Source organism: Cuculus canorus, chromosome 24 (genome assembly GCF_017976375.1).
Source record: "Cuculus canorus isolate bCucCan1 chromosome 24, bCucCan1.pri, whole genome shotgun sequence".
Taxonomy (NCBI): Eukaryota; Metazoa; Chordata; class Aves; order Cuculiformes; family Cuculidae; genus Cuculus; species Cuculus canorus.
In genome coordinates this window covers 1,743,525-1,767,282 of record NC_071424.1, presented here as the reverse complement: position 1 = coordinate 1,767,282, position 23,758 = coordinate 1,743,525, and the positions used below count along the sequence as shown (strand labels likewise).

The following is a 23,758-nucleotide window of genomic DNA, read 5'->3' as shown; positions in this document are numbered from 1 at the left end:
GTGGGATGTCTCCTGGCTCTGCCGGCTGCTTTTCGCTGTTGCTAGGTAGCTCAAAAACTCAGGATGAACTTAAAGATATTTTGAGGGTGGCAGTGTTTTGGATAGTGGAAGCAAAACGGAGGCTGTATGATCCAGCTTGCTTTTAAGCAGGGAGTGGAAGTGAAGAAGCTGTGTCCTAGATGAATGCTGCCGAGCACTGGATCTGGGCTGTCAGGAGGTCCTGCTCCACTGGCCCAGTGCTGCTGCTTTGGCATCACTGCCCATGTCAGTCCTCTAAGGTGGGTACACAGATCACGAGCCCCAGAGCAAGAGATGGAGCCAAAAACCTGCGATAAGCAAAGCATCTGCCTTCCGTGCCACGTGCAGAAGGCAGAGCCTATGGATGCAGCCTGGATCAATTGTGAAAGCTTTGCCCCTTCCTTGTGTAAAACATCCAAAGCAAATGGAGAGTGACAGGAGAGGGGTCACTGGTCTGGGTCACCAGAGGTGGTGGAGGAGATAATCAGACCCTTTTCCTTCCAGTTCAATGGCTGCCAAAAATGCCAGAGCGCCTTACAAAAGTGCGGAGCCAAGCGAAGCGGAAGCACTCAGCTGTCGTTATCGAAGGCTGGTGATGGTGGGGATAGAGGAGCCCAACTTCCATAGCCGGGGTGCAACCGCGGAGCTCAGCTCTGCCCTCCCTCCTTGTGCCCTGCATCGCCTGAGAGGTGGCTGAGCTTTACTGGCAAAGTTTTCCTTGCCGGGTGGTTTTGTAGAGTGTTTTGCCATCCCTCGGGGACTCGGGGGCATGAGGAAGCGGAGCAGCCAGCTTGTATTAGTGCTAATGTTAATAAAACTAAACAACATATACGCTCCATATGGGGCTGAGCAAAACCAGAAGACGGCATTATTTAAAGAAGAGCTTCACGACATCAGACACGATGAACACCGCTGTAAGGGTTTTTTTCTATTTTGCAGGCTCGCAAGGAACATATTGATAGTTTGCTGCTGTTTAGTTCAAATCTTCCTCCCCAAATAAGGCTTTGCCTGTGATAGCATCGCCGAAGAGGCTCCCTGCAGGGGATCTTTTGTCAGAAAGTGTGATAAAATATAATACAGTAGATACCGTCCCACTTGCGATTTATGAGGAATTTTGTATCCCAGGGGGATTAATTCTATATCATGTTGTGGCACATAGTATAGAGTCTCTCCTCCTGCTATTTCTTTGCATACGTAATCAGCAAACCTTCATATGAATTGGCTTGGATCTGAAAAATGTTGTGCCTGGGTTTGAGCTAGTCAACCTCCCATCTCCGGTACCTTCTCCTTGGTTTGTCCCCAGGTGATTGCAGGGAGCCATGGTTATCCAAGCTTTCTCAAAAGCACGACAGAAAACAGCTCAGTGCCTGCTCCTCCTCCTCCTCCTCTTGCGAGGAAGCTGCAGAGTGCAATGAGGTCTCCTCTCAGTCTCCTCCAGGCTAAACAGACCGAGCAACTTTAGCTGCTCCTCATACAACTTCTCCTCTAAACCTTTCACCAAATCTGGACGCTCTCCAGTAGCTTTAGATCCTTTTTATCCTGTGGTGCCCCAAACTGCACCCAGTGTTCGAGGTGGGGCTGCGCTAGTGCAGGACAATCCCCTCCCTGGACGCCGTGCTGGATGCATCCCAGGGCACGGTTGGCTCTCTTGGCTGCCAGGGCACTGCTGGCTCGTGGTCAGCTTGCTCGGTGTAAGGGAAAGCGAGATGCTGATTTAGGAGCTCGGAGATGTGTTTTTTTGGAGGCACTTGGACAATTTAGCGGTGAAAATCAATGGGACTTGGATGTTTGTGGAAATCTGTCTTTACTTGCTGAGCACATGAGCGAATGATCAACAACTCAAGATGGGGGAATTGTCCCTTCCTGCCTCTTTCTGTCAGCTTTTATTTGCATTCTGTCGCCCTTACGCACAATCCAGACGCCCTCCTCTTTTGCACGATTGTCTCCGTTTGCATTTCCAGCAGATCCACTGACATTTGGCCGGACTCTGGGAGAAACCCTCCTTGAAATTAGCCTGTGCGTTGAGTTTGTTCTGGGAAGATAAGAAGGGAGGTGACGGGGGGAGCTGGGGGGAATTGGGCGTGTGAAACTGCGCTGTGAAATTAGCACCAACAGACTCCAGGCCAGCAATATTTCTCTGGGATTTGTTTTAGAAGCTTTTTACTGTGGGCAATAGACTCGTCTCCCTCGCCCCGCTGGCTTTCAATCCTAGCACAAGCCTGGCTGAGGAAGCCAAAGGATAAATTGTCTGCTAGCTCGCTCTAAAGTTGTTCTGTAGCGCTGGCAATATGATACTGAAGAGGAATTTTAATTTCATGCTGTGTAAGAAGAGCGCATGCAACAGTAGCAGCCGTATGGATTTTCATATGAATAGGCGTACGGTATTCATAACAGGGTAGCAGTGTTGTCCCGCGGGTTCTCATTCTTCTCGTTTCTTTGCCATTTTCACATTTCCCTTTGCTGTCCACCCATTCTCGCACTTGCTGAAACGGAAAGTATGTCCTCGCCAGATGGGTGTACAAAGTGACGAGCCTGCTTCGCAGCCATATAGCGATTGGCTTCAGAGACCTCTTGTTGCTTTCGTTTCTGTGCCATCCGCGTGCAAGTCTGTTTGGGTCGAGAGGGAGTATTTTTTAGCCTGGTGCCTCTCTTGCTCAGCTTTACGGGTATCTAAGAAGAGCCGGTTTCAGACAGTAGAGCCATTAATGCTGCCGTCTCAAGGATGCTACGGGCCTTCCAGTACCTAAAGGGGCCAAGAAAGCTGAGGAGGGACTTCTTACAAGGATGTGTATTGACAGGACAATGGGGAATGGCTTTAAATTGGAAGGGAAAACATTTAAATTAGACATTAAGAAGAAATTCTTTACATTGAGGGCAAGGAGGTCCTGGCCCAGGCTGACCAGAGAAGTTGTGCCCACCCCATCCCTGGAGGGGTTCCAGGCCAGGTTGGATGGGGTTTGGAGCCCCTGAGCCAGTGGGAGGTGTCCCTGCCCGTGGCAGGGGTGGAACTGGATGGGCTTTGAGGTCCTTTCCAACCTAAGCCATTCTATTTTATGATAAAATCATGCAGCTTGACTAGCTCGCTTTGTGGGGGGAGGCAGGTCGTGTGAAGTTTGCCAGCAGAGAATCCGCGCGGATGGGGCATGAGGGTCTGAACTGGGTACGGTCCATGCATTTCATCCCTTTCTGATTCCGAGTGCTGGTAAACTCTTTATTTTTCACCCAAGGACAAAGTCCTCTCAGCGACAAAGAATTCGATTTGTAAAATTGCGTTGCACCTTTTTTAAGGAGTGTTTTATTTTATTGTAAAATGTTTTATGTGTTTGTTAGAGAAGGAGCCTGAAGTGATGTTTCGCAGGGTTGCTGACCTCATACATTCTCCACAGCCATAAAATTTGCTTTAAACATATTTCTCCTAATAACATCTGCAAGGTGCATCGCTTTGTGGGTTTCCATGCCAAATGGGTCATTAATGTGTCTGCAAATCCCTGCATGTCCATCAAACCCAATCGGTTTTGCCAGTTAGGGCGAGTGAATGAGTCCGTCTGCCTACAGGCGCTGCGCTCTACCATCCCGGCATGGGAGGGAGAGGATTGAACGGGGGAAGCCCTTTACCCAACTGCTGAAGGGGTGTGAAGGTGCAACATGAGATGAGCTCAGGGCCTCTTGGTCAGGGAGGGCAGGGACGGGACGAGGGGGGATGAGTTTAAGCTGAAAGAGGGGAGATTGAGATGAGATCTTGGGAAGAAATGTTTTCCCATGAGGGTGTCCCTGCCCTGGCCCAGGTTGCCCAGAGCAGTGGTGGCTGCCCCATCCCTGGAGGGGTTCCAGGCCAGGTTGGATGGGGCTTGGAGCCCCTGATCCAGTGGGAGGTGTCCCTGCCCATGGCAGGGGTGGGACTGGATGGGCTTTGAGGCCCCTTCCAACCCAAACCATTCTGTGATTCTACAAAATACAAGGGACTCGTCAGTGCAGAACGAGCCCAGACACAGCTTAGCAAATGAGGCTGGAGGAAGCGTTTGCAGCAATGCAAATGATTTTTGCTCCCATCCTCGTCTTCTCTTTGACAGCTGCTGGCAGGGTGCTAAGTTGAAGCCCAGCAGTGCCAGCGCTGGCTCCTTGCATTTCTTGCCAGCCAGTGTGGAAGATGGAGAAACTGGGCAGCATCACTTTGCAATCATGTATAATCCTGATGGGTTTGTCAGGGCACATCCTTGGCTCCAGCCCCACGCTGTCCCTTGCTTTGCTCCCGCCAGGTGAGATGGGAGATGTTCCTGCAGGTAAGAGCCGGCAGCTTTTGCCGGGGCCTCACGTCTCTGGGCAACCCCCCGGGATAGATGCGTCCTAGCGATGTTCCACGCTCCAGGCATCCAGATTTAATGGTTTCCTTCACGGCTGTAGATTGATACAGCTGGGAAACACACTAAAGATTTCAGCGGCAAAGCAGACGCCTAATTAATAAAATACAGATTCATTTGAAATCATTGCCCAAAATAGCTCACTAATGGAGGGAGATGTACTGCGGAGGTGAAGTGACTGCCTCTGCCTGCTGGCACGCTTGTGCGGGTGTCCTGGCAGACAAGGTCTGAGGGCAGAGCTCCCCTGCTGACCCCAACACCCTCCGAGCACCCAGCGGTGCAGGAGCAGCCCAGCAGAGCTGCGATGGAGTAGGGGGCACCACCAAGGCTGATCTCGAAGGAGCAAGTGCCTACCCATGGCCAGACTCCAACAAAACCCTACCAAACTGTGACAGCGGACATTTCTTACCAAAATAAACGAAAAGCAATTTTATGACAGTGAATTCACGGTCGGATTAAGCCTGACTGCACAAGCTGCGATGCTCCCTCTGCCCAATGTGGTGAGCTCCAGCGAGGGTTGGTGGTTTCTTCGCCAGGGTATGTCTGTGAGATGCTCTCCTGGCCTGAGAAGGGAAGGTCTTGCAGCCCTGGCAGGAGCTGGCACTGCAGGCAGCGCTGCTTCTCCGGCAGCCCGGCTTAGAGGGGCTGTGCAGGGGCTGTTTCAAGTGCAGGGCAAGAGGGAAGCTAAAGTGACCGAGAGAATCTCTCTTTAGCACTTGTAGAGGCTTTAGGATCCTCTTCTAAATCAAAGCATGCAGGTAGCCTCCAGGTGTGGGCACGCAGCGGTGTTAAAGAGGCTGCGGAGTATCCTCCCCAGCTCTGCCGTGATGGCAAAAGCAAAGGCGGATGTGTTTTATCTCGCAGAGCCTGCAACTCTAATGACGCTGCTACTTCTTCAGAAGGAAAAAGGACACAGTCTGGGGAAAAGGACTTTCTGGGCTGGCTCATTCCCAAAGATACAGGAGCGTACGAAGCTGCTCGTGTTGCTTGCCTGCTAATTGGAGTTAGCTGTAACCGATTTAGAAAGTGATGGCCTCAGGGAGCTGCGATTGTTGTTTGTGTTTGTCTGGGATTAAATACAGATGGAAATAAAAAGGAAAAAAAAACTTGATTTGAGGAGGAGGCTTTGATGGAAATGAATTCCTGCTGGTAGGGAGAGAGCAGGGTAGATGCTGCAGTTGCCTGGTCTGGGTTGTGGCAGCATTCCCTCCCACGGAGGCACTCGGGGAAACAATAAAAGGGGAGAGACAGAAATAGAAAGCCAAAAGAGAAGTGGACGCTGATGAAAGAAGTAGTATTAATAATGAAAACCGGTGGGTTTGAAGCTGCTTTAGAGTAAATTTTCAAGGCATGAAACCTCTCAGGAGGAGACTCTTTGGAGGTTGGCTCAACCGTTTGGTGAAGTCACAAATTGCAGCGCTCCGGGAACGGGACACGGCTCCCAGCCAGGCTGCCGGGGTCGGACAGAGAAATACCCTATGTGTTGGAATGGCCGTAGGGCTCCATCACCAGCAAAACTGGAGTCTTATGGTTTTAGGTCACCAAAAGATTTTTTTTGCGGCTAACCGCAAACAATGACATAACTAATAGAGTGTGACAGTGGCAAAATATGAGGCCCAAAATCATTAGCAGGCTCCGTTATGCAGATGTATGATTACAGAGAGGGGACCGCGTTAATTCTGGTGCAATAGGAAGAGAGAGGCAAGAAGTAGCTCAGCTCCTTTGATAATAAACAGTGGCATCGTGCAAAGAGGCTGCTGCGGTTACCGGCACTCAGTCTCCAGGAAAATCGGTCCTGGAAGGTAGCTTTCCATATCAGTTCTGTCTCTTGGGTTTCTTGGCTCTGTTTATAGCTCTTACTCTAAAAGCTTTAGAAACATTTGATGCCTCATCTGTTTTTAGAGAGAGCGACTTGCCTTGTTAGAAGCTCCAGCTTCTGGGGGTAGGGAGGTGGAAGCTGGAAGCCTCCGTGACCCAGTGTTGTCCTTTAGGTCACTTAAAAGCTGGTATGGGTGAAGCTGAGCAGCTCCCATTACTTCCAACACCTCTTTCTGCCACCCCCTGACACTTCTTACTGACTAACTGCAAATCTCCTGCCAGTGCTCATTAACACGAATGCAAAGCTCCCGAGACTCCTCGATCTGTCTGGAGACACTTCCACCGCCCTCCGGCTAAACAGTGGCTGCGAAAATATCCGGCTCACTGGGAAGTAACTTTGATGTGGGTTTATCGCTGGTAGCAGAAGAAGCTGTGGTGGCTGTTGCAATGTACCCCATTGGTGCTTCAGTCCCAGGTTGACCTGGGACCATGTTCCCAGTTGTACGTTGCTGGATGTGCAACAGGGAAAGTCAGAAGAAAAACCAGCCAGCCCCTATTAGAGCTGCGTACGGCTCTTCTCATCAACTATCAGCTCTCCACAGACTTTTAAGATGCCTTGCTTTGGTACCGAGTGACAAAATGCTGGAGGCGAGCCAACAGTGTTGCTTGCAGCCCAGGAGGCCAACAGTACCCTCAGCTGCATCAAAAGAAACGTGGCCAGCAGGGTGAGGGAGAGGGATTGTGCCCCTCTACTTGGCTCTGGTGAGACCTCACCTGGAGCGCTGAGTTCAGTTCTGGAGTCTTTGGCACAGGAAAGACATAGATTTGTTAGAGCGAATCCAGACGAGGCCATGGAGATGATCTGAGTGCTGGGGGACCTTCCATCTGAGGACAGGCTGGGAGTTGAGGTTGTTCAGCCTGGAGAAGAGAAGGCTCCAGGGAGACCTTAGAGCAGCTTCCAGTGCTGAAAGGGGCTCCAGGAGAGCTGGGGAGGGACATTTTAGCAAGGCCTGTTGTGACAGGACAAAGGGTAGTGGTTTTAAATTAAGAGAGGGGAGATTCAGCCTGGAAATTGGGGGGAAATGTATTCTGTGAGGGTGAGGAGGCCCTGGCCCAGGTTGCCCAGAGCAGTGGTGCTGCCCCATCCCTGGAGGGGTTCCAGGCCAGGCTGGATGGGACTTGGAGCTCCTGAGCCAGTGGGAGGCGTCCCTGCCCATGGCAGGGGTGGGACTGGATGGGCTTTGAGGTCCCTTCCAACCCAAACCATTCTGTGATTCTATGAGATGTGCTGTTTCTCGCATTGCCTGAAACACGGTCACCAGGCGCCTGGGAGACACGAGCTCGCCTGCTGGAGGTCCTCTGGGAGGCCTTTAAGCAGAAGGTTTTTTGCTTGGCTTGAAGTGCTGTTCCCATGTAAAGGGAAAAATGGCAAAGCACCAAACTGCGCCATATCATTGCTGCTTACTTAAATCCATATTGATGTGATGCCATCCAACCAGGAGGCTCTGTTCCCCGTCGATAGTTCATCTACAGTGCCTTCCATGGAAAATAATGTGTGCGCGAAGGGAGGGAGCAAGAGCAATCGGCTTAGCAGGGCAGTGCAAGCAAGCATCTGGGCTTGCTCTCCTTAGGGGCTTCTCTTTAAAAGGAGCTTTGAGTTGATAAATTTTCACTCATTTCTGTATAAAGAAATCTCCCTGGCTTTGATACAAAGGAGCAGCTTGCTCTGCTGGCTGCTGGTTTGTTTACAGACCATCCGTGTGATGAGGACAGGGGAGAGAGGAGCGGGGCTGGGGAGACCAGAGCCTGGAGCCCAAACATGGGCAAAGCCAGGCGCGCCCCCCGCCTCCCCCCGGCCTGTGGCCTCTGTCAGAATTAGAGTTAGAGCTGCAAAAACATATAGGATTGGCTCTAGCCTGCCACGGCGTATAAACAAGTATTCTGCAAGAATTCAGCCTGCACGGCTGAAGCTGCGAAATGGTTTTCAGCTTCCTACTTCGAGCAAGCAGGCTGGGGCGATTGCAGTCTCCCAGGCACAGCAACTCGGCCTCTACAGCAATGTTAAACCAAAACTAGCAACAGGGAGACAAAGGCCTTTTTCCAAAAACAACCAACCGAACCCACAAAACCTTTGTAAGGTAACCTAGGACGAGGATTAAAATTCTCCTTGGAGAGATCCCAATAGATGCCTCCTATAATAACATGCTGTGTTTCAGGAGACTTGTCTGAAGACGAAAGATGTAACTGGTTGAGAACTGAGTAGTCTGAAATTTCTGTTGCAGGCGAGGTTTTGAAAGACAACAGTGGCTTAAGGAGTTCAGATCCTTTCCTTTTTGCCGAGGGATGGATTAAATGGTGAAGTGAAGGTGTCTTCTAGCCATGCTTTCTTGATTTCCCTGCCGCCCTGTTGGCACATACATCCACATTCTTTATTCCTCTTCCATCTGCTTCCACTTCCCAAATCTCTAACGTTTTGCTCTTAAAACTTTGCCTTCGTGTACATGAATGGAAAAGAAAATCACCACTCTAACCGTGTCAGTAGCTGGGATTGATTTTGACCTACACCATAAAAATCTTTATCAGCTTTGCTGCAGACTCTTATCTCCTGCAGGCTGTGGTTATGGTGCTCCATCGCTCATGAGGAGACTGTTTCTCCATCAGGGTCTTACTTGTGACTATCAGACCCTGAGCTTACGGGTGGTGGTGCCTCAACAACTTGGTGGCAGTCACTGAAGGTGGCAGATGGCGCGAGGGCACCACTGCAAAATCAACAACTGGTGGGGTTCTCAGGGAACTGATGGGCTTGTTTCATAACTGGCCCTTCAGGGACGTAACCGGAGCTTGATGGAACAGCAGTTTGGGGGATATTGTGCCTATTGCAGTCACGAAACCACTTAGTACTGTTTAGGAAAGCAAGCCTACAAGGACAACAGAGGGGGAGTTGTATCAGTGTTAAATTACTGAACCACACACACAGTATTTGCCTAACCAGCTAGTCCTGAATTGCTGTTCAAACAGTGCTTTTCTGCCTGACGTTGGCAATCAGGGAGCTAATTACACTGGATTAGGGTTTTTCTCTTAATTACATGAAAAATTTAGCGTGGCTGATGTTCATGAGGCTGCAGGGGATTAAGGCGGAAGCCATGTGTTTATCTACAGGTCAATTATGGAAGGGAAAGCAGTAATGTGATGTAGCTTTGTCTCTCCTATCCATGGACCTCAGCCTGAACCTATCTCATGATGTTGATTTTGGGCCATGGGTGCGATAAGGGATTAGCTGTGCTGGCCAGTGTGTGCACCAAAGCAGGGGCCTGAGGGAAGAGCTGCCTCTGTCCTTCTAGTGTGGGTTTCACAGCTCTAAGGCAGATCTGCTCCACCTCATCATGCGAAGGAACATAGAAGCAAAACCCTTCCGCATGAAACCAGGCACAGGCTGTTTGGATGCTGTTGGTCTGAGGTGCTCAGAGCTGCTCTGCAGGGTGATGTGCTGCTTGTGTGCATCAACACGATCTTCTTTAGTTCCAGCTCTTTACCTGTGGCTCCTCTTTCCTCCCCTAATGTTGTTGGGGTGCTTTGGGTGGGTCACTCCACGATGAGTGCTCTTGTGTTCACGTGCCTATGGCATCCGTGGCTTCCAAGGAAGAGCAGTGGCATCAGCCTAAATGATCCATGGTGTGCCACCAAGGAAGGCAGGTGCAGCCAGCAGCATGACCTTGGGCACATCCTCTTTGCCCGCCTGTCCCTGTGGGATGCTGCCAGAGCTGGGGGGATGTTTTGTCCCAGGGGCTGCAGCTCCCTGCTCCCAGTGTGGCTGGAGCTGCAAAGCGCTTCAACACAATTCCTGAGTACTCCTTGCAGCTCCATCCCGACAGCTTCTGATTTCGCAGGCAGCTCCTTCAGGTTCCCATCCTTCCTTAGCTCAGTTTGAACTTTTTACTCTGAATTTGGGCAGTTGAGAAGCAGGGAGCTGGTCCATCCATCAGCCTCTTCCTTTCCCTCCTGTGCTCCTCTGTAGCCAGGTGCCCAGCACGGGGTTTGAGGCTGTCCAAAGCCTGCGGTGCGGACACCGACTCTCCCGAGGTGGGCACAGACGCGTGGGAGCCGAGCGGTGTCCCTGCTGGGTCCAAGGCAGCGTTCAGCAGCATTACATGTGTTGCGGCTACAGATTGTTCAGAGCCGGTTCATCTGCTTATCTGCTGATTAATTCTGAGATGCTGGAGAGGGCATGTGCCGATGGCTGAGTGAGTTAACGTGCAGAGGCAGGAGATGGTATTTATTTATTTAATTATTTATATGCTTGATCCGTCCCAGAATAGCATTTGGGAAGCATCTCACAGCAGCAAAAGCAGTCTTGTGTTCCATACATGTTGGGAACGTGAGCTACCTCAAGATTCCATCTGCTGGAGACCAGGAGATCTGTGATTGAGTAGATAGGAAAGAATAAGGAGGAATTCAACTTCCATGGATTTATTTCTGTCTGAATCCCATCAGGAGGCTTTAATGCTTCCCATACAGGGCCCTGTGTAAGCAAACGTCCTTGAGCTGAGCCCCAGCCCCAGCAGAACCAAGATGCAGTTCATCGTGCATCTTGGTTCTGCATCTTTTCTTGCCACGCCTGGTCCAGCTCCTGCCTGTCCGGTGATGAACAGGACCCAAACGCAGAGCGTGTATCCCCTGAACACTGACAAGCTGAGCTGCCACGGTCCACAGGGACGGGGAGAGAGAGTGCAGAGCTCTGCCGGCATGGGAGCCGTGTGCAGTGCCAGTTTGGCTGTGGCTCTGCCCGTCCTTAGGTGACCTCATTGCCAGGCTGTTGCTTTAGTAAAATTCAGCCTGTATACAAATTCAGCCTGTATGCAAACAGCAGGACCAGCCACCAGCCGGCAAGAGCTTTGGAGCCCGTTTCTTTACTATAAAATACCCGTTTGCAATCTGCACCTCTGCCTGCTGGGCATCCGCAGCGGTTGTCACCCCGGGGTGTGATGTTCCCCGTGGCTGGCTGGTGCCTGGGACAGAGCAGTGGGCCATGTGGGAGAGCCTCATTTCCTGGGATTTAAGCTAAGCTGTGTGCTCTGTAATTTCCTCACATCCTCTGCCTGAGCAAGGTTAGATCTGATCAGTAACACATGAGTGGTTCTGCATGCACAAGTGAAACCAAAAATATGCGCGGTCTCCCCATTCACCTGATCGCTCCTCTCTGACCTAGAGCAGCGCAAAACTACCAGGCTGGATTTCTCCACAAGTTTGTAAAACCAAAAAATAACAAAATTAAGATTCTTTTATTTCCTTCTGGGTTTTGGCCTTTAGTGGTTTGCAGTTTGGCTTGCATTGCCGTGCTCCCGGGAGGTGTCGGGCAGGAAATCGAAGTCATTTGAAACGTATTACTTACATGATGTTTTTGAAAAGGAAAGAGAATAATATTTCCTGAGGAACATTCTGGTTCCCACCTGATCAGCTGGAAGCCGTGACTTGGGAGAAACAGGGGTTTCATGTGACAGTTTTTGACAGTCGTTTAGTTTTTCCCTCCTTGGGGAGGAGCGCAACTCGCTGCCGCTCATTTCGAGTGAATTCTGCATCAGACAATCTTGTCGAAGTGGCTTTTTATTCCATTTTACATGGCCACTCAAGGTCAACAAACCAAGCTAAGCAAGCCCAATCCCTTCAGCTGTGAAATATACTGCTGTCAGAGGGTGATGGTAGGGAGAGAGCGTGACACGGAGCTGTGGAGGCTTATTGAGCTGGAAGGGCCCAGGTGAGGTGTGGATGGAGAACACAGATACTGTGCTATTTTGGGGACTTTGGTGAAAAGCTGCAAATGGTATGTGACAAGCAATTCTGAGCAGATACTCAGTCACCCTAAATAATACTGGCTTTGTGCTTCTTGTTGTGTTTTCTGTTGGTCACAGAAGACTTGGAGAGGCTTAGCGCCCTGTCCTGTGTTCCTTCACCGTGGCTGAGGGAGCTGGGGTTGTTTAGTCTAGAGAAAAGAAGACTTGAGGTGGAGACCTCATCGCTATCTACAAGGGCCTGAAAGGAGGTTGTAGCAAAGTGTGGGTTCATCTCTTCTCCCTGGTGGCTGGTGGGAGGACAAGAGGAAATGGCCACAAGGTGAGCCAGGGGAGATTTAGGTTGGATATGAGGAGGAATTTCTTTGCTGAAAGGGTTGTCAAGCATTAGCAGAAGCTGCTCAGGGAGGTGGTTGAATTTTTAAACCCCGTCCCCGGAGTGGTTTAAAAAACAAGTAGATGTCATACTCAGGGATGTGATCTGATGGGGAACTTGGCAGGGCTGGATTGATGGTTGGACTCAGTGATCTTAAAGGTCTTTTGCAACCAAAACCGTTCTGTGATCCTATTGCTCAGTCCCCCAAACGCTGTTCCCAACTCCCTCCCTCACTAATTGTGTCCTGCAGGCAGCAAACAGCAAGGTGTGCCCCTCTCCTGTCCCTGCTCATGAGTCCCGTTGGGCGCCTGCTCGCACTGAGCCCGGCTTTGGGCGAAGAGGAGAAAAAGCCAGGGCAGGACTCAGGCATGTGCAATACCCAGAGGACCGGAGGGCAGAGTGGGGTCTGTCATCCGTGCAGCCAGGGCTGTTGTTGCACTCGGCTCACCTGGCTGTGCATCGCTCCTAAGGACTCCTAGCGCCCTGTGGAGGAGGATGCTTTAGCAAAAAACCCCTCCTGCCTGTTCCTGGAGCTGTTCTCCTCTTTGCTCGCCTGTCCTTTCATTGACTTCCCAGCTGTAAGGCGAGGAGCTGGATTAAAGCCGCGCAACGCGGGAGAAGCAGGGCAAGTCGGGGAGAGAATGGCAGAGGCTGAAGGAGCTGCAGAAGGGTGAGCGTGCGGTGCCGTGCGATACAGCAACACCTACCTCGTTCCTTTCTCTTGGAGGCCAACACTTAAGCCTCTTTGATGCTTTCCTTGCTCGGTGCCAGAATGTAAAGCCGGCAAGCAGCAAAGGGCTGCTGACTTAATGATTCCCATTTCCCAGAGAAGCACCGAGCCATCTCCTTAAAAATCATACAGGGATGTAAAGAGAGAAGGATGCTGCTGAACAAAAGGAAAGAGAAGTCACTGCATGCCGTGGCTCTTTATTAGGGGACAAATTAGAAGTGAATAGAGTGTTTGTACCATGCTGCAGACGTGCCGCGAGCCGTCCTCCTTCCAGGGAGTAAATCCACAGAGCACTCTGGATGGTTTCTGCCTTTCATGGGCTGTCTTTTGATGGTGGTGGAAGGTGCAAGGCAGAGAACCCCCAGCAATTGTTTCTTTGCAACAAGAGCTTCACGAAAAGAGCGCAGCTCCTTTGTGATGTTCCCTGAACCCCAGAGCCCTCCAAGTTAATAAACTGTACCTCCTGCTTTTGAATTGGGCCCTCTTCTATGCTGCCTTTCCTGAATGGGTGAGAAGGCAATCCTCGGGGCATTTTGATCATGGTTTTTTTTTCATCTCATTAGTGTTCCGAGCTATGCCAGGTCTGGTCTGTGCCATGCGAGCAGTTGCATCGTGGTGTGGCTTTGCATGGATTCACTGCAGTATCCAGAGCCTTCCCGAGATGCCAGAGTTGAGAAACAGCTTTGTCCTGATGGGAATACGTCCTGGTGACCCAACATAAGAAGGATATGGAACTGTTGGAACAGGTCCAGAGGAGGCCACGGAGATGATCTGAGGGCTGGAGAACCTCTGCTGTGAGGCCAGGCTGAGAGAGGTGGGGCTGTTCAGTTTGGAGAAGGCTCCGAGGAGACCTTAGAGCAGCTTCCAGGGCTGAAAAGGGCTCCAGGAAAGCTGAGGATGGACTTTTCACAAGGGTGTGAAGTGATAGGATGAGGGGGAATGGCTTTAAGGTGCAAAAAGGGAGGTTGAGATGAGATCTCGGGCAGAAATGTTTTGCTGTTCAGGTAGGGACGCCCTGGCCGAGGTTGCCCAGAGCAGTGGTGGCTGCCCCATCCCTGGAGGGGTTCCAGGCCAGGTTGGATGGGGCTTGGAGCCCCTGATCCAGTGGGAGGTGTCCCTGCCCATGGCAGGGGGTTGGAACTGGATGGGCTTTGAGGTCTTTTCCAACCCAAACCATTCTGTGACTCTGTGATTCCATGACTCAAGGAAAAGGCAATGCTGCTGATTTAAAGCACCATCCAAAGCAATACGACCTAGCCAGCCAGCCAACCCAAATTTCATTCTAATGAATCCGTCCCCGGAAGAATACTACTTAATTAATTAGCAGCTCATTTGCATGAGGTGGCACGTTATTAAAGTTCTGCTTCTGCAAGTAGGGTTGTGACAAGGTGTGAGCTGACAGCTTTTCAAATAAAAAGTCTTTTAAAGGAATGATCTTCTGAACTGGCAGCTTTGTTCTAAACGAGCCTCTCATGCAGTAATAAATTAAAGACATGGAGGCTGCTGATTAGTCTCTGCATGGTGCCTCTGTACCATCCTCCCTGTTTTATCTTGGAGAATCAGCTCTCCAGAAGGGTGGAGGGAGCAGATGGAGGAAGGAAGGAAATAAAGGCTTAGGAGAGAGGGAGAGAGGCTTCAGAGGCAATCTTCTCTTGAAGTTTTGTACTGGTACCTGTTAGGATGTCTGAGCTGCCGTTTCAACCCAGCAATTGGCTTCTTTCACCTCCAGAAGCCAGCAGAGAGGCAGTAAGACGTTCCTCTCCCTAACTCCTCTTTCCACCTGCCACTGGGAAGGAATTGAAACTGGATGATCTTTGAGGTCCCTTCCAACCCAAACCATTCTATGATTCTGTGATTCCGTGGCTTTATTTGCAGAAGCTCTTCTCCCTGCGGCAGATCCGAGTGCTCTGCCTCCTGGGTGTCCCAAAACAGCACCTGGAATGTTGGTATTGCAGCCGGTTGCCATTAACCGGGACAGATGTGGAGCTGCTGAGATCTTCGGTTCAATTGCCCGCGGACTGTGCCTTGAGCTTTAGCACAGAAGGAAGGGTGATTATTTCTTTGTTTTGTTCCTTAACACTGGAGGTGCGGGAAGTGAGAGTTCGTTTGGGTTGGTTTGTGAGCTGGGTTGGCATTTTTGTGTTTAGCAGCGTAAATGGGTACCTGTGCTGACAGCTGCAAGAACCCCCTCCCCGCAGAGCTGCCTGCGACCCCACGAGGTTTCTCTGTGCTCTTCCCAATGGTTTCTCGGAGTCGCTCTCCCTCTGGGGAGCTGCAGATTCCCAGGCTGTGACTTTGAACCCTTAACTAACGTCTCCCAAGCAGAAGAAATGGCAAACAGCTGTGGGTGGGAGAGACGCATCCAGGGAGACATTTTTGGACATGAGTATTGAATGAAACTTCAGATCTATAAATAATTCAGGTCATGAAGCCTGATCAGAATAAACGCGGGCTCGAACCTACCCTACAAGCAGGCAGATCCTGGAAACATGGGATCATCTAAGGGTGAGAAGGGAACGCACTGGTGGGACCGGTGGCATCACACCAGCATCTGCTCTCCTGCTGCTCCTGCGCACTGCTTGAAGACCCAAGTCCAAGAGGCAGTAGGTTAAGTCACTGGCGCTTTGGTGCAAGCACCTGGACTCTCCCCACTGCTCCAGCCAGAGCCACACAGACGAAGCTGCTCTGCAAAGCCCCAGTGTTCACATTTACTGTTCCTCCCGAACTTCAGAGAGACATGAAAACTCCATCCAAGGAAACCCAGCCTCGCATCCCAACTTGTCCCTCCTGCTGTTGGGTACAACACAGACAAAGCACCAAGGCAGCACAAAGCCAAGTCTGCTCCTCTGCTCCTCCTCTGAGCCCTAATATCCTTTTTTTGAGACATTTTCCTCCTCCATCCCCACCCCGAAGTTAAGAGAAGCTCCGGGTGTGAGGGTCTCCTCAGTCCCTCTTTCCCTTGGATCTTATCTTTCTTGATGGATTAACCTGGTGGCACCTTTCACAGCTCTGCTGCCCCTCGCAGCCGCCCTGTTCTGGGCTCCTCTCTGGTGCTTTATAAAAGAAAGATCTGTGTCTGCAGAAATTTAAAGAATGGGGATGGTACTGGTAGGCTCGAGAAAAACCCTCTTGGGTGCCGTGCAGCAAAGAGCTCTTTACCAAACTGATTTTTCTCCCCAGCGGATCCTATAGAGTTTTGTAAGGGCAACCCCACTGGGGATTAGTGCGTATATTTAATGTTTAGCCAGACAGCGTAATTCTGGAAAGGATGGATTTTCTCCTCCCTCAGAGACCAGATCATTTGGTCTCGAGGAGCTGTTTTGCTCCAAGCTACTCAGCCTGATGGCGTCGTGACTTTCTGGAGTGAACTCATCTATCGAGGCTTCCCGTGCTATCTTTGAGGTAAGAATTAAGGTGACGTCCACCATGGCAGATACATTCTATCCTAATGTGGGAGAAATGCATAAAGAAAATGTGACAGGAGAGAAAGAGACTGGGATATGAGGGAGCCTCCAGGTAATGAAGTTAATTGGATATGCTGATTTGAATTGAATGTGCATGTAAGGGTTGTCATTAACTTCCTCACGGACATATCTATGATTTAAAGGAAAGATACTTAATGGGATTACTATCTCACTTTAATTTCAAGGAGGAGACTTCCCATGCGGAGAACAGGAGCAAACTCAGGCTCCTGCTGTTCCTGCCTGCGGAAGGTGGGTGCGGGGAAAGCCAGTTCTTCAAGGCTGGGTTTCTCCTCCTGTGGACTGGGGTGCAGGGAGTGCTTCAGGCAGGACCTTGTGCATCTGCAGTAGCAGATTTCAAGCCCAGATCTGCTCGGAACTGGCTGTGCAATCCTCAGCAAACCACTCATCTTCCCAGGGCTTTGTTAAGGACGTGCCAAAGGCTCCAACCTCGCTCGCCGAGCACCAAGAGCTGATGACGTTGGCAATGCTCTGGGGAGCCCAAAGGGTACTTTACTTCCAGAAGAATCTCATGTAGTGTCTGAAGTGCTCTTGGAAATTTCTTATATAGAGATCTGCGATCTCTCCTCCTGGAGATTGCTGTGCTTTTTTTCTCTCTGGGTTTGAGGCAGGCGATGTGGGACCATTTCCTCAGGCACCGTTGGTAACCCTGTAAAATGATACTGCGAGAAAAGATGTTTGTGAACAGGACAGCACAAGTGGCATCTCTCCTGCTTTGCGGTCTGATGTGAATGTAGAGTAGCCTGGTTTAATTAAACTGGATTAGCAAAAGTAAATCCTTTCTGCAAAGACTGTTTGGCAGAGCCACACACAGAAAATCTGGACTGATATTTATTTATCTTGTCCTGTGTTTGGGGAGCTTTTGCGTTGTTGAGTCTTTTGCTTGTGGAAACTTCTTTAGGTACCAGGTCTAGGTAGGAAGGATCCCACAGAAGAATGGATAGAAAGATATAAAGAAAGCCGATTTAAACTATACCGCACTCCAGCGTGATTCAGAAACCTGCTGCCAGTAACAGCCTTTCCGCTAAGTTTCCAGCACTGGAGTAAGGAATCCATCCTAGAGCTTTATGGAAACAGTTAATGGGAAATGCCCAAGAGCCGAGATGCTCAGACGCGAGTGGCAAGAAAGCGTCAATTCGGCAAAGATGCACCTTGGCAGAGAAGGCTGTTCTTTATTGCCTTTGGTTGCTATTTCAGGCAGTAGATGCAGTAACGCTCCAGTGCGTGTCCCCAGAGCTGATATAGTTCTACTCCAAATGTCCGTTTTACACAAATGCAACGTTATTTGATAGCATTCACCCCAAAGTGCTGGAAATCCTAGCATGAAAGGAGCAGTCCTGAGGCTCCAGGGTTGATTGGGCTTTTCGCTTTGTCACTGTTACCTACAAAAAGCAGCACGTTCGGCCAAGGGATCATTTTGGAAGCCCATCCGTTGCCTCTGTGGGCCTTTTCATGTGGAAGGGGACAGCCAGCAGCAAGGTGCTTTGGGACCCTTCTCCCATCAGGTGCCTGCATACAAGTGGAAAAGGTGTGGTTCTTGAGGAGGTAATGAGTGGCCTTACATCTAGGATAGAATCATAGCGTGGTTTGGGTTGGAAAGGACCTGAAAGCTCATCCAGTTCCACCTCCTGCCATGGGCAGGGACGCCTCCCACTGGCTCAGGGGCTCCAAGCCCCATCCAACCTGGCCTGGAACCCCTCCAGGGATGGGGCAGCCACCACTGCTCTGGGCACCCTGGGCCAGGGCCTCGCCACCTTCAGAGGAAAGCATCCAGGATGAGGAATCAATTTTTACATGCATGGACTTACTCAGCTGCTTTTCTGGCATCCAGCATTTCATCATGAGTCAGCTTCATCAAAACCCTCGTAATGAAAACAGGCAGGTAATTTAATCATGGAAAGTTCCTACAAAGAGATTCGATGTCTTCTAATGGGAGCCTGCTGGGGGGAACTGGAAGGGCATCCAGATGTGTCTCAGCTCTGGTACAGGGTGGGAAAAATACCTAAGAGAAACTTGAGCACTCTAGATATGTTGGAGCTTCACATCATATTAGATCCTTGAAGGGCTCATACACTTATCGCCGCGGGTGCTACGCTGCAGCGTCCGTGTGACACAATATGGTATTTTGCTAATCTCTGGAGATAATGCAGAGCTTATGCCTGCAGTCTGTATTGTGGGGGTATTAGACACATAAATCTGCACAGCGCCTTTGAAGGGCTGCAGTTCCCTGAATTGAGCAGCGTTCTGCTCCGTCACGTGGGCTGTTTCGCTGGCCCGGCCTCCTCGGAGCCAGGGATGATATTTGGGCTTGTGGATTCTCGTTAGGCGCCTTTCAAACCGTATTTGTAAACGTACATCAGGAGTGATTGAAGAAAGCACTCTGTCTGTCTCCCATATGACATCTCCGATTCGTGTCCGAGCGTGCAAGCCTGCGATCTGTCCTCCCAGTCTCTGCTGTCTCTCCGGTGGCTGAACGCGTCTCTGATGCTGCACGCCTCTGGTTTCCATTGCCCCGATGTTCTCCTCCCTACACCCGCCGCTCCCCGTTTCACTCTGCCCCATCTATCTTGACCTGCACCGCTTCTTGTGCCTCGTCATTGTGTCATGAGAGAAGAAAACCTGTTAGAATTAGGGGGATGTAAAGAAAGACGACCACCAACATCCCGGTCCCATCCTGCTCCTTCCCTCCCCGGAATCGCTGTTCTGGGAGCCGGGGCTCTGAACCCAGCCCCGCAGGTCTGGTACCCACTGCTGCTGTCGTGATGGGTCAGGAACCGTTTGGCACTGGAAGGGCACCTGTAAGTTAGGCAGAGGAATGATTTCTGTCTCCACACATCAACAAGAATCTTCCTGCTATGGAGATGACCCCTTTCTTCTCCTGCATTCACAGGAATCATCATTTTTCTCGTCTGACATCATCATTTGTTGTCATGGAAACCCTCAGGAAGAGATGCAGTGGAGCATCCCGGTGTCAGTAGGCGCTGTGCTCTGGACACAGGGCGGTGGGATGCCCCGGTGGGTGAACTCTCACACCACAGTGTGTGGGCTGGGAGAGGAGCAGGGTCAGCTGTCCTCCTGTCCTGTGGTCTCTGAGTAGCGTGGAGCCATCTGACCTCGACTGGCTCAGTGAGAGCCCCTGGGCTGCTCCTCCTGCCTATGGGGGAGGCAGGAGGGTGCAGGCAGCACCCAGCACCCCATGCAGGGTTCCGACTGCATCCCGAAACACCTGCACCAGGCGCAGCTCCAAGCACTTGTCCACGCTGAAGGAGCCATCACACGCGTGGTGCTGTCTCCAGCCCCGAGCCGCAATTCCCAGTTGGAATTGGCCTGCACAAGCCTTGTCCAGTGATATCTCTCTTTATTAGCCCTGTCTGACCTCATTACTAGAAAGAAGCTCAATTTAACGAGCTGCCAGTGCCCCGAGGGAACTCTGAAAAACAGTTGTTTTTCACAAAGGCTGCTGATCCTTCATGTCCAGCATTTCCATTCCCGTTTGGCCATTAATCAGGTGGTCGCATGGAAGCGGCCGTTTCTCCCTGACAGCGCGGTGTCCCAGCTATTTATTCCGCAGGTGATTTTGCAGCTTTGTCCCTCTGTCCGTGGCGCGGGCAATGACAATGGTGCGTGCCTGGCAGCGGCTCTGGGCACAGCGTGGGCCACTTGGGTTTGCCACCCCCACCAAGGCACTGGTCTCATACTGGTCTCATACTGGTCTCAACCTGCCGCTATTTCTCAGTAGTTCATGAAGGCAGCGAAGTGTCCTGATGCGCACAGGTGTAACTAAAGCAGGATTTGACTTTCTGCCTTTTTATTGGTATTTTTCCTATCTGGAAGTTCAGGGCTTTTGAGCCAGGCTTGGGCTGTCTGGGGAATCCTGCCAGAGGCTCCCTGCATCTCGCTGAGGGGGTGAATCCAGACCGCTCGGATTCACCTCTGGTGGTTTTTTATGTCACTAAAAACTCACAAGATAAGGAGAAAAGAGAAAAATCCAGAAAATAAGTGGGTCTGTGGACCCAACATGTCTTTACATGGCAGGAGGCATGAGGGCTCTTTCCAAGAAGAGGATTTATCTGGAGGAGGGTGCAGGGGAGCTTCTGCCCTCTGTGGGTGTGAAGATAGCCTTGTATTTCCAGCTGGGGTGGCACGTTTCTCAGATAAACCTTAAGATGCCTAACAACTTGTTCTGTTATCTCCTGTGGATGTGAACCAGAAAATAGAGGCGTCCCTCTCTGCGGCTCTGTCCTGCTCTTCTGAAGGCTCATCCAAAGCCTCGTGTTCGTCGTGCCTCTTCCTCCGTACCGCAGCCAGGCAGGGAGTAATCGAGCAGCAAAACGGGATGCAGCAAAACAGCTCGACATGAGGCTGCAGCAGATGGCATCTTTGCCATGAGAGGTTTTTCCAGGGACGAGCAGTCCCGTCCCCCCCCGTGCGTCCCTCTCCTCGCAGGGCAGCGTGCACGTGCCGCGCACCAGGGCGCGTGCAGAGCGCGTTCCTGGCCCCCCGTCGAACGGCATCGCTGTCGCTGCGAGCCACGGGGCCGGCAGCGGCTCCACCGAGCCCTTGGCTCGCCTGACTGCTCTCGCCTCCCTGCCTGACGGTTGCCAGTGTTTTCAGCTATGTAGACACCATGTTGTAATCAAATGGCTATTCAAATATGCAAATCCTGGTAGGAAAGACAATGTAAATTGTTTGTTTATCCTCCTCCCTTCCCCTTGCGCAGCCCCCAAGGCCATAAATTATTAACTTGGGGAAGAGATGGCATATCCTCAACAGCAGCCGCTCCTGGCAGGGATGGGATTTGTCACAGCTTGGGCAGGTTTTCCTGCAGGAGCGGGGAGTTGTCTTTTGGTGAGAAGGATGGATACTGGGAGCCTGTCAAAGCGAACGAGCCATATGGCCGCTGTGTTACATCTCTGCTCGCTCAGCTGGGCCGGGTTCGCCTTGCTGAATCCTGCAAATGTGGAAGTAATGGGATGGCAGCAGTATCTCCACGTTTTTAGGCAGAGATGGTATTGTAGGAGACAGCAAGAGGTGATGGAGATAGGCTGAGCCTCATTCGGGAGGGGGGAAAGATGCCCTCTGCTGTAACTTGGCTTTGTTGTGCTGCCTGTGGAGTCTTGTGGTCGTCTTTCAGGCTTATTTTGGAGAGAATCTAGAAAGTTTGCAATCTTTGTTATTCTTGGATGCCCATGCTCAGTCAGAGCACGCTGGCAGTCTGTGTGCTCCACTTGCGACCACAAAGCTTTCTCATTATTTTTCTTGGATTGGGGAAATCACATCAGCTTCAGTGGGGAAGGAGCCTTTGCTTAATTCCTGTGCGTGCATGCTGCTTGCCAGCTCTTCGCTCTGTCTCCAGGCTGAGAGCTGAGATTTTGAATTGGATTCCTTTTCCTGCCTTGTCATCCTCCCTTCGCTCCCCACCCCCAACATAAAATCGGGATTTGGCTGCTATGACATCACCTGTAATCCTCTTGTGCTTCTTCCAGATCCGAGCAGATGGGCCTCCCCATGGTGGAATTCAGTATGAAATGGTGACAGTTTTCAAGGACGGGAGCCCAGTCCTTCGAGACATGGCCTTCTCCATCGATCACAAGTATCTATACGTCATGTCAGAGCGACAGGTAAGGCATCGGCTTTGGTACCTCTGTGGCTGTGGTTTCCTTCCATCAGGATTGTGTCATTGGAGCGCTTGGAGCTGAGGTTGTGTGCTGAGCCCCGTGGTGCTGGGATCAGTACGAGCGGATGGAACACCGGCAGAAGCTCAGTTTTGTCTGCTCTGGTCCGAGATTGTCGTCAGCGCACAGGCGAGCGAGTTGTGCCTGCTTATTCTTGTCTGCAGGCACTGGAAACAGAGCTGCTGTGCAGGAAATGTGGTTTGGGGCTCTGAACCAAGATAACGAGATCCTGAGCCACAAACATTATGGATTCTCTCCCTGCGGCGAGGCTGGCTGGCTGTGGTTTGGCGTAGTCTGGGCTGAGCATCCTTTATGATGGCTTTATTAATTTGTTTACTGGTATATTTGAAGTGGTTCTGAGTCAGTGTATTAGCACGCGGAGGTGGGAGCAGGCATGGCGCGGGTAGGTGCTGGGCGGGTTAGCACCGAGCCTGCGCTGTGCCGTCCATCGCCGTGCCAGTCCTGCGGGAGGTGGTGCCAACGCCAAGTCAACCACTGCCTCTGCCCTGTCTGCACCATCTCGTGCTCCGTGGGCTGCTGGGTGAGCCTCACCCCGGCTGGGAGAATGTGTGATCAAGAACAAATGTCCTCTGAGGAGAGGCTGAGGGAGCTGCTTGTTCAGCCTGGAGAGGAGAAGGCTCTGGGGAGACCTTAGAGCAGCTTCCAGGACTGAAGGGGGCTCCAGGAAAGCTGGGAAGGGGCTCTGGATCCTGGAATGCGGGGATGGGATGAAGGAAATGGATTTCAGCTGAAAGAGGGGAGATTGAGGTGAGATCTCGGGCAGAAATGTTTTGCTGTGAGGGTGGGGAGGCCCTGGCCCAGGTTGCCCAGAGCAGTGGTGCTGCCCCATCCCTGGAGGGGTTCCAGGCCAGGTTGGATGGGGCTTGGAGCCCCTGATCCAGTGGGAGGTGTCCCTGACCATGGCAGGGGGTGGGACTGGATGGGCTTTGAGGTCCCTTCTGCCCCAAACCATTCCATGACTCTATAGTTCCATGAAATCAGGTAATCTTTACCATAATTTCCCATTTTAAAAACAGGAGTAGTTTTTTCCTATATTATGCCACACTGTTAGAAGGAAAATTCGTGAGAGTTTGTATAGCTTAGAACATAAGGGTGGTGTGAATACACCCACACGTTCACAGTGCTTTGACCAGGGCAGATGGGTTGACAGACATCAATCCTGAGCAGCCCAAGTCTCCGGAGCAGTCTGGAAGCAAGAGCTTCATCTCCCTGGGTGTCCACCACGCAGCATCCCGGAGGGAGAGAGAGCCTGGGACCACGTCATTGCCTCCCAGCTTGTGCCAGTGTCTCTGGGACTCACCGCTGTTTCCCATCCACACAGCCTTTTCCCTGAGCCTGTTTCTAAGCAGGACAAAATCCTGGTCTGCGAGGAGTGACCAGACTGTAGAAAGCAAGACTGAAATGATTATGACGTTGATTTATGGCTGAGGGTCTGTTTCTTAGGCGAGGGAGCACAATGTAAACAATCTGGGACCTTCTGTTCTCCTGCGAGGG

The 23,758-nt window shown here is 51.2% G+C and overlaps 1 protein-coding gene across 4 annotated transcripts in view; it reads left to right on the top strand.

The window, feature by feature from the left end:
- Positions 1 to 23,758, top strand: part of PLXNA2 (plexin A2) — a 409,422-nt gene that overhangs the window by 282,632 nt on the left and 103,032 nt on the right. For all 4 annotated transcript variants that reach the window (XM_054087653.1, XM_054087655.1, XM_054087654.1 and 1 more), the window contains one exon: positions 22,055 to 22,189. In XM_054087653.1, coding sequence (XP_053943628.1) covers positions 22,055 to 22,189 — 135 coding nt within the window. The remainder of the gene's footprint in view (positions 1 to 22,054; positions 22,190 to 23,758) is intronic.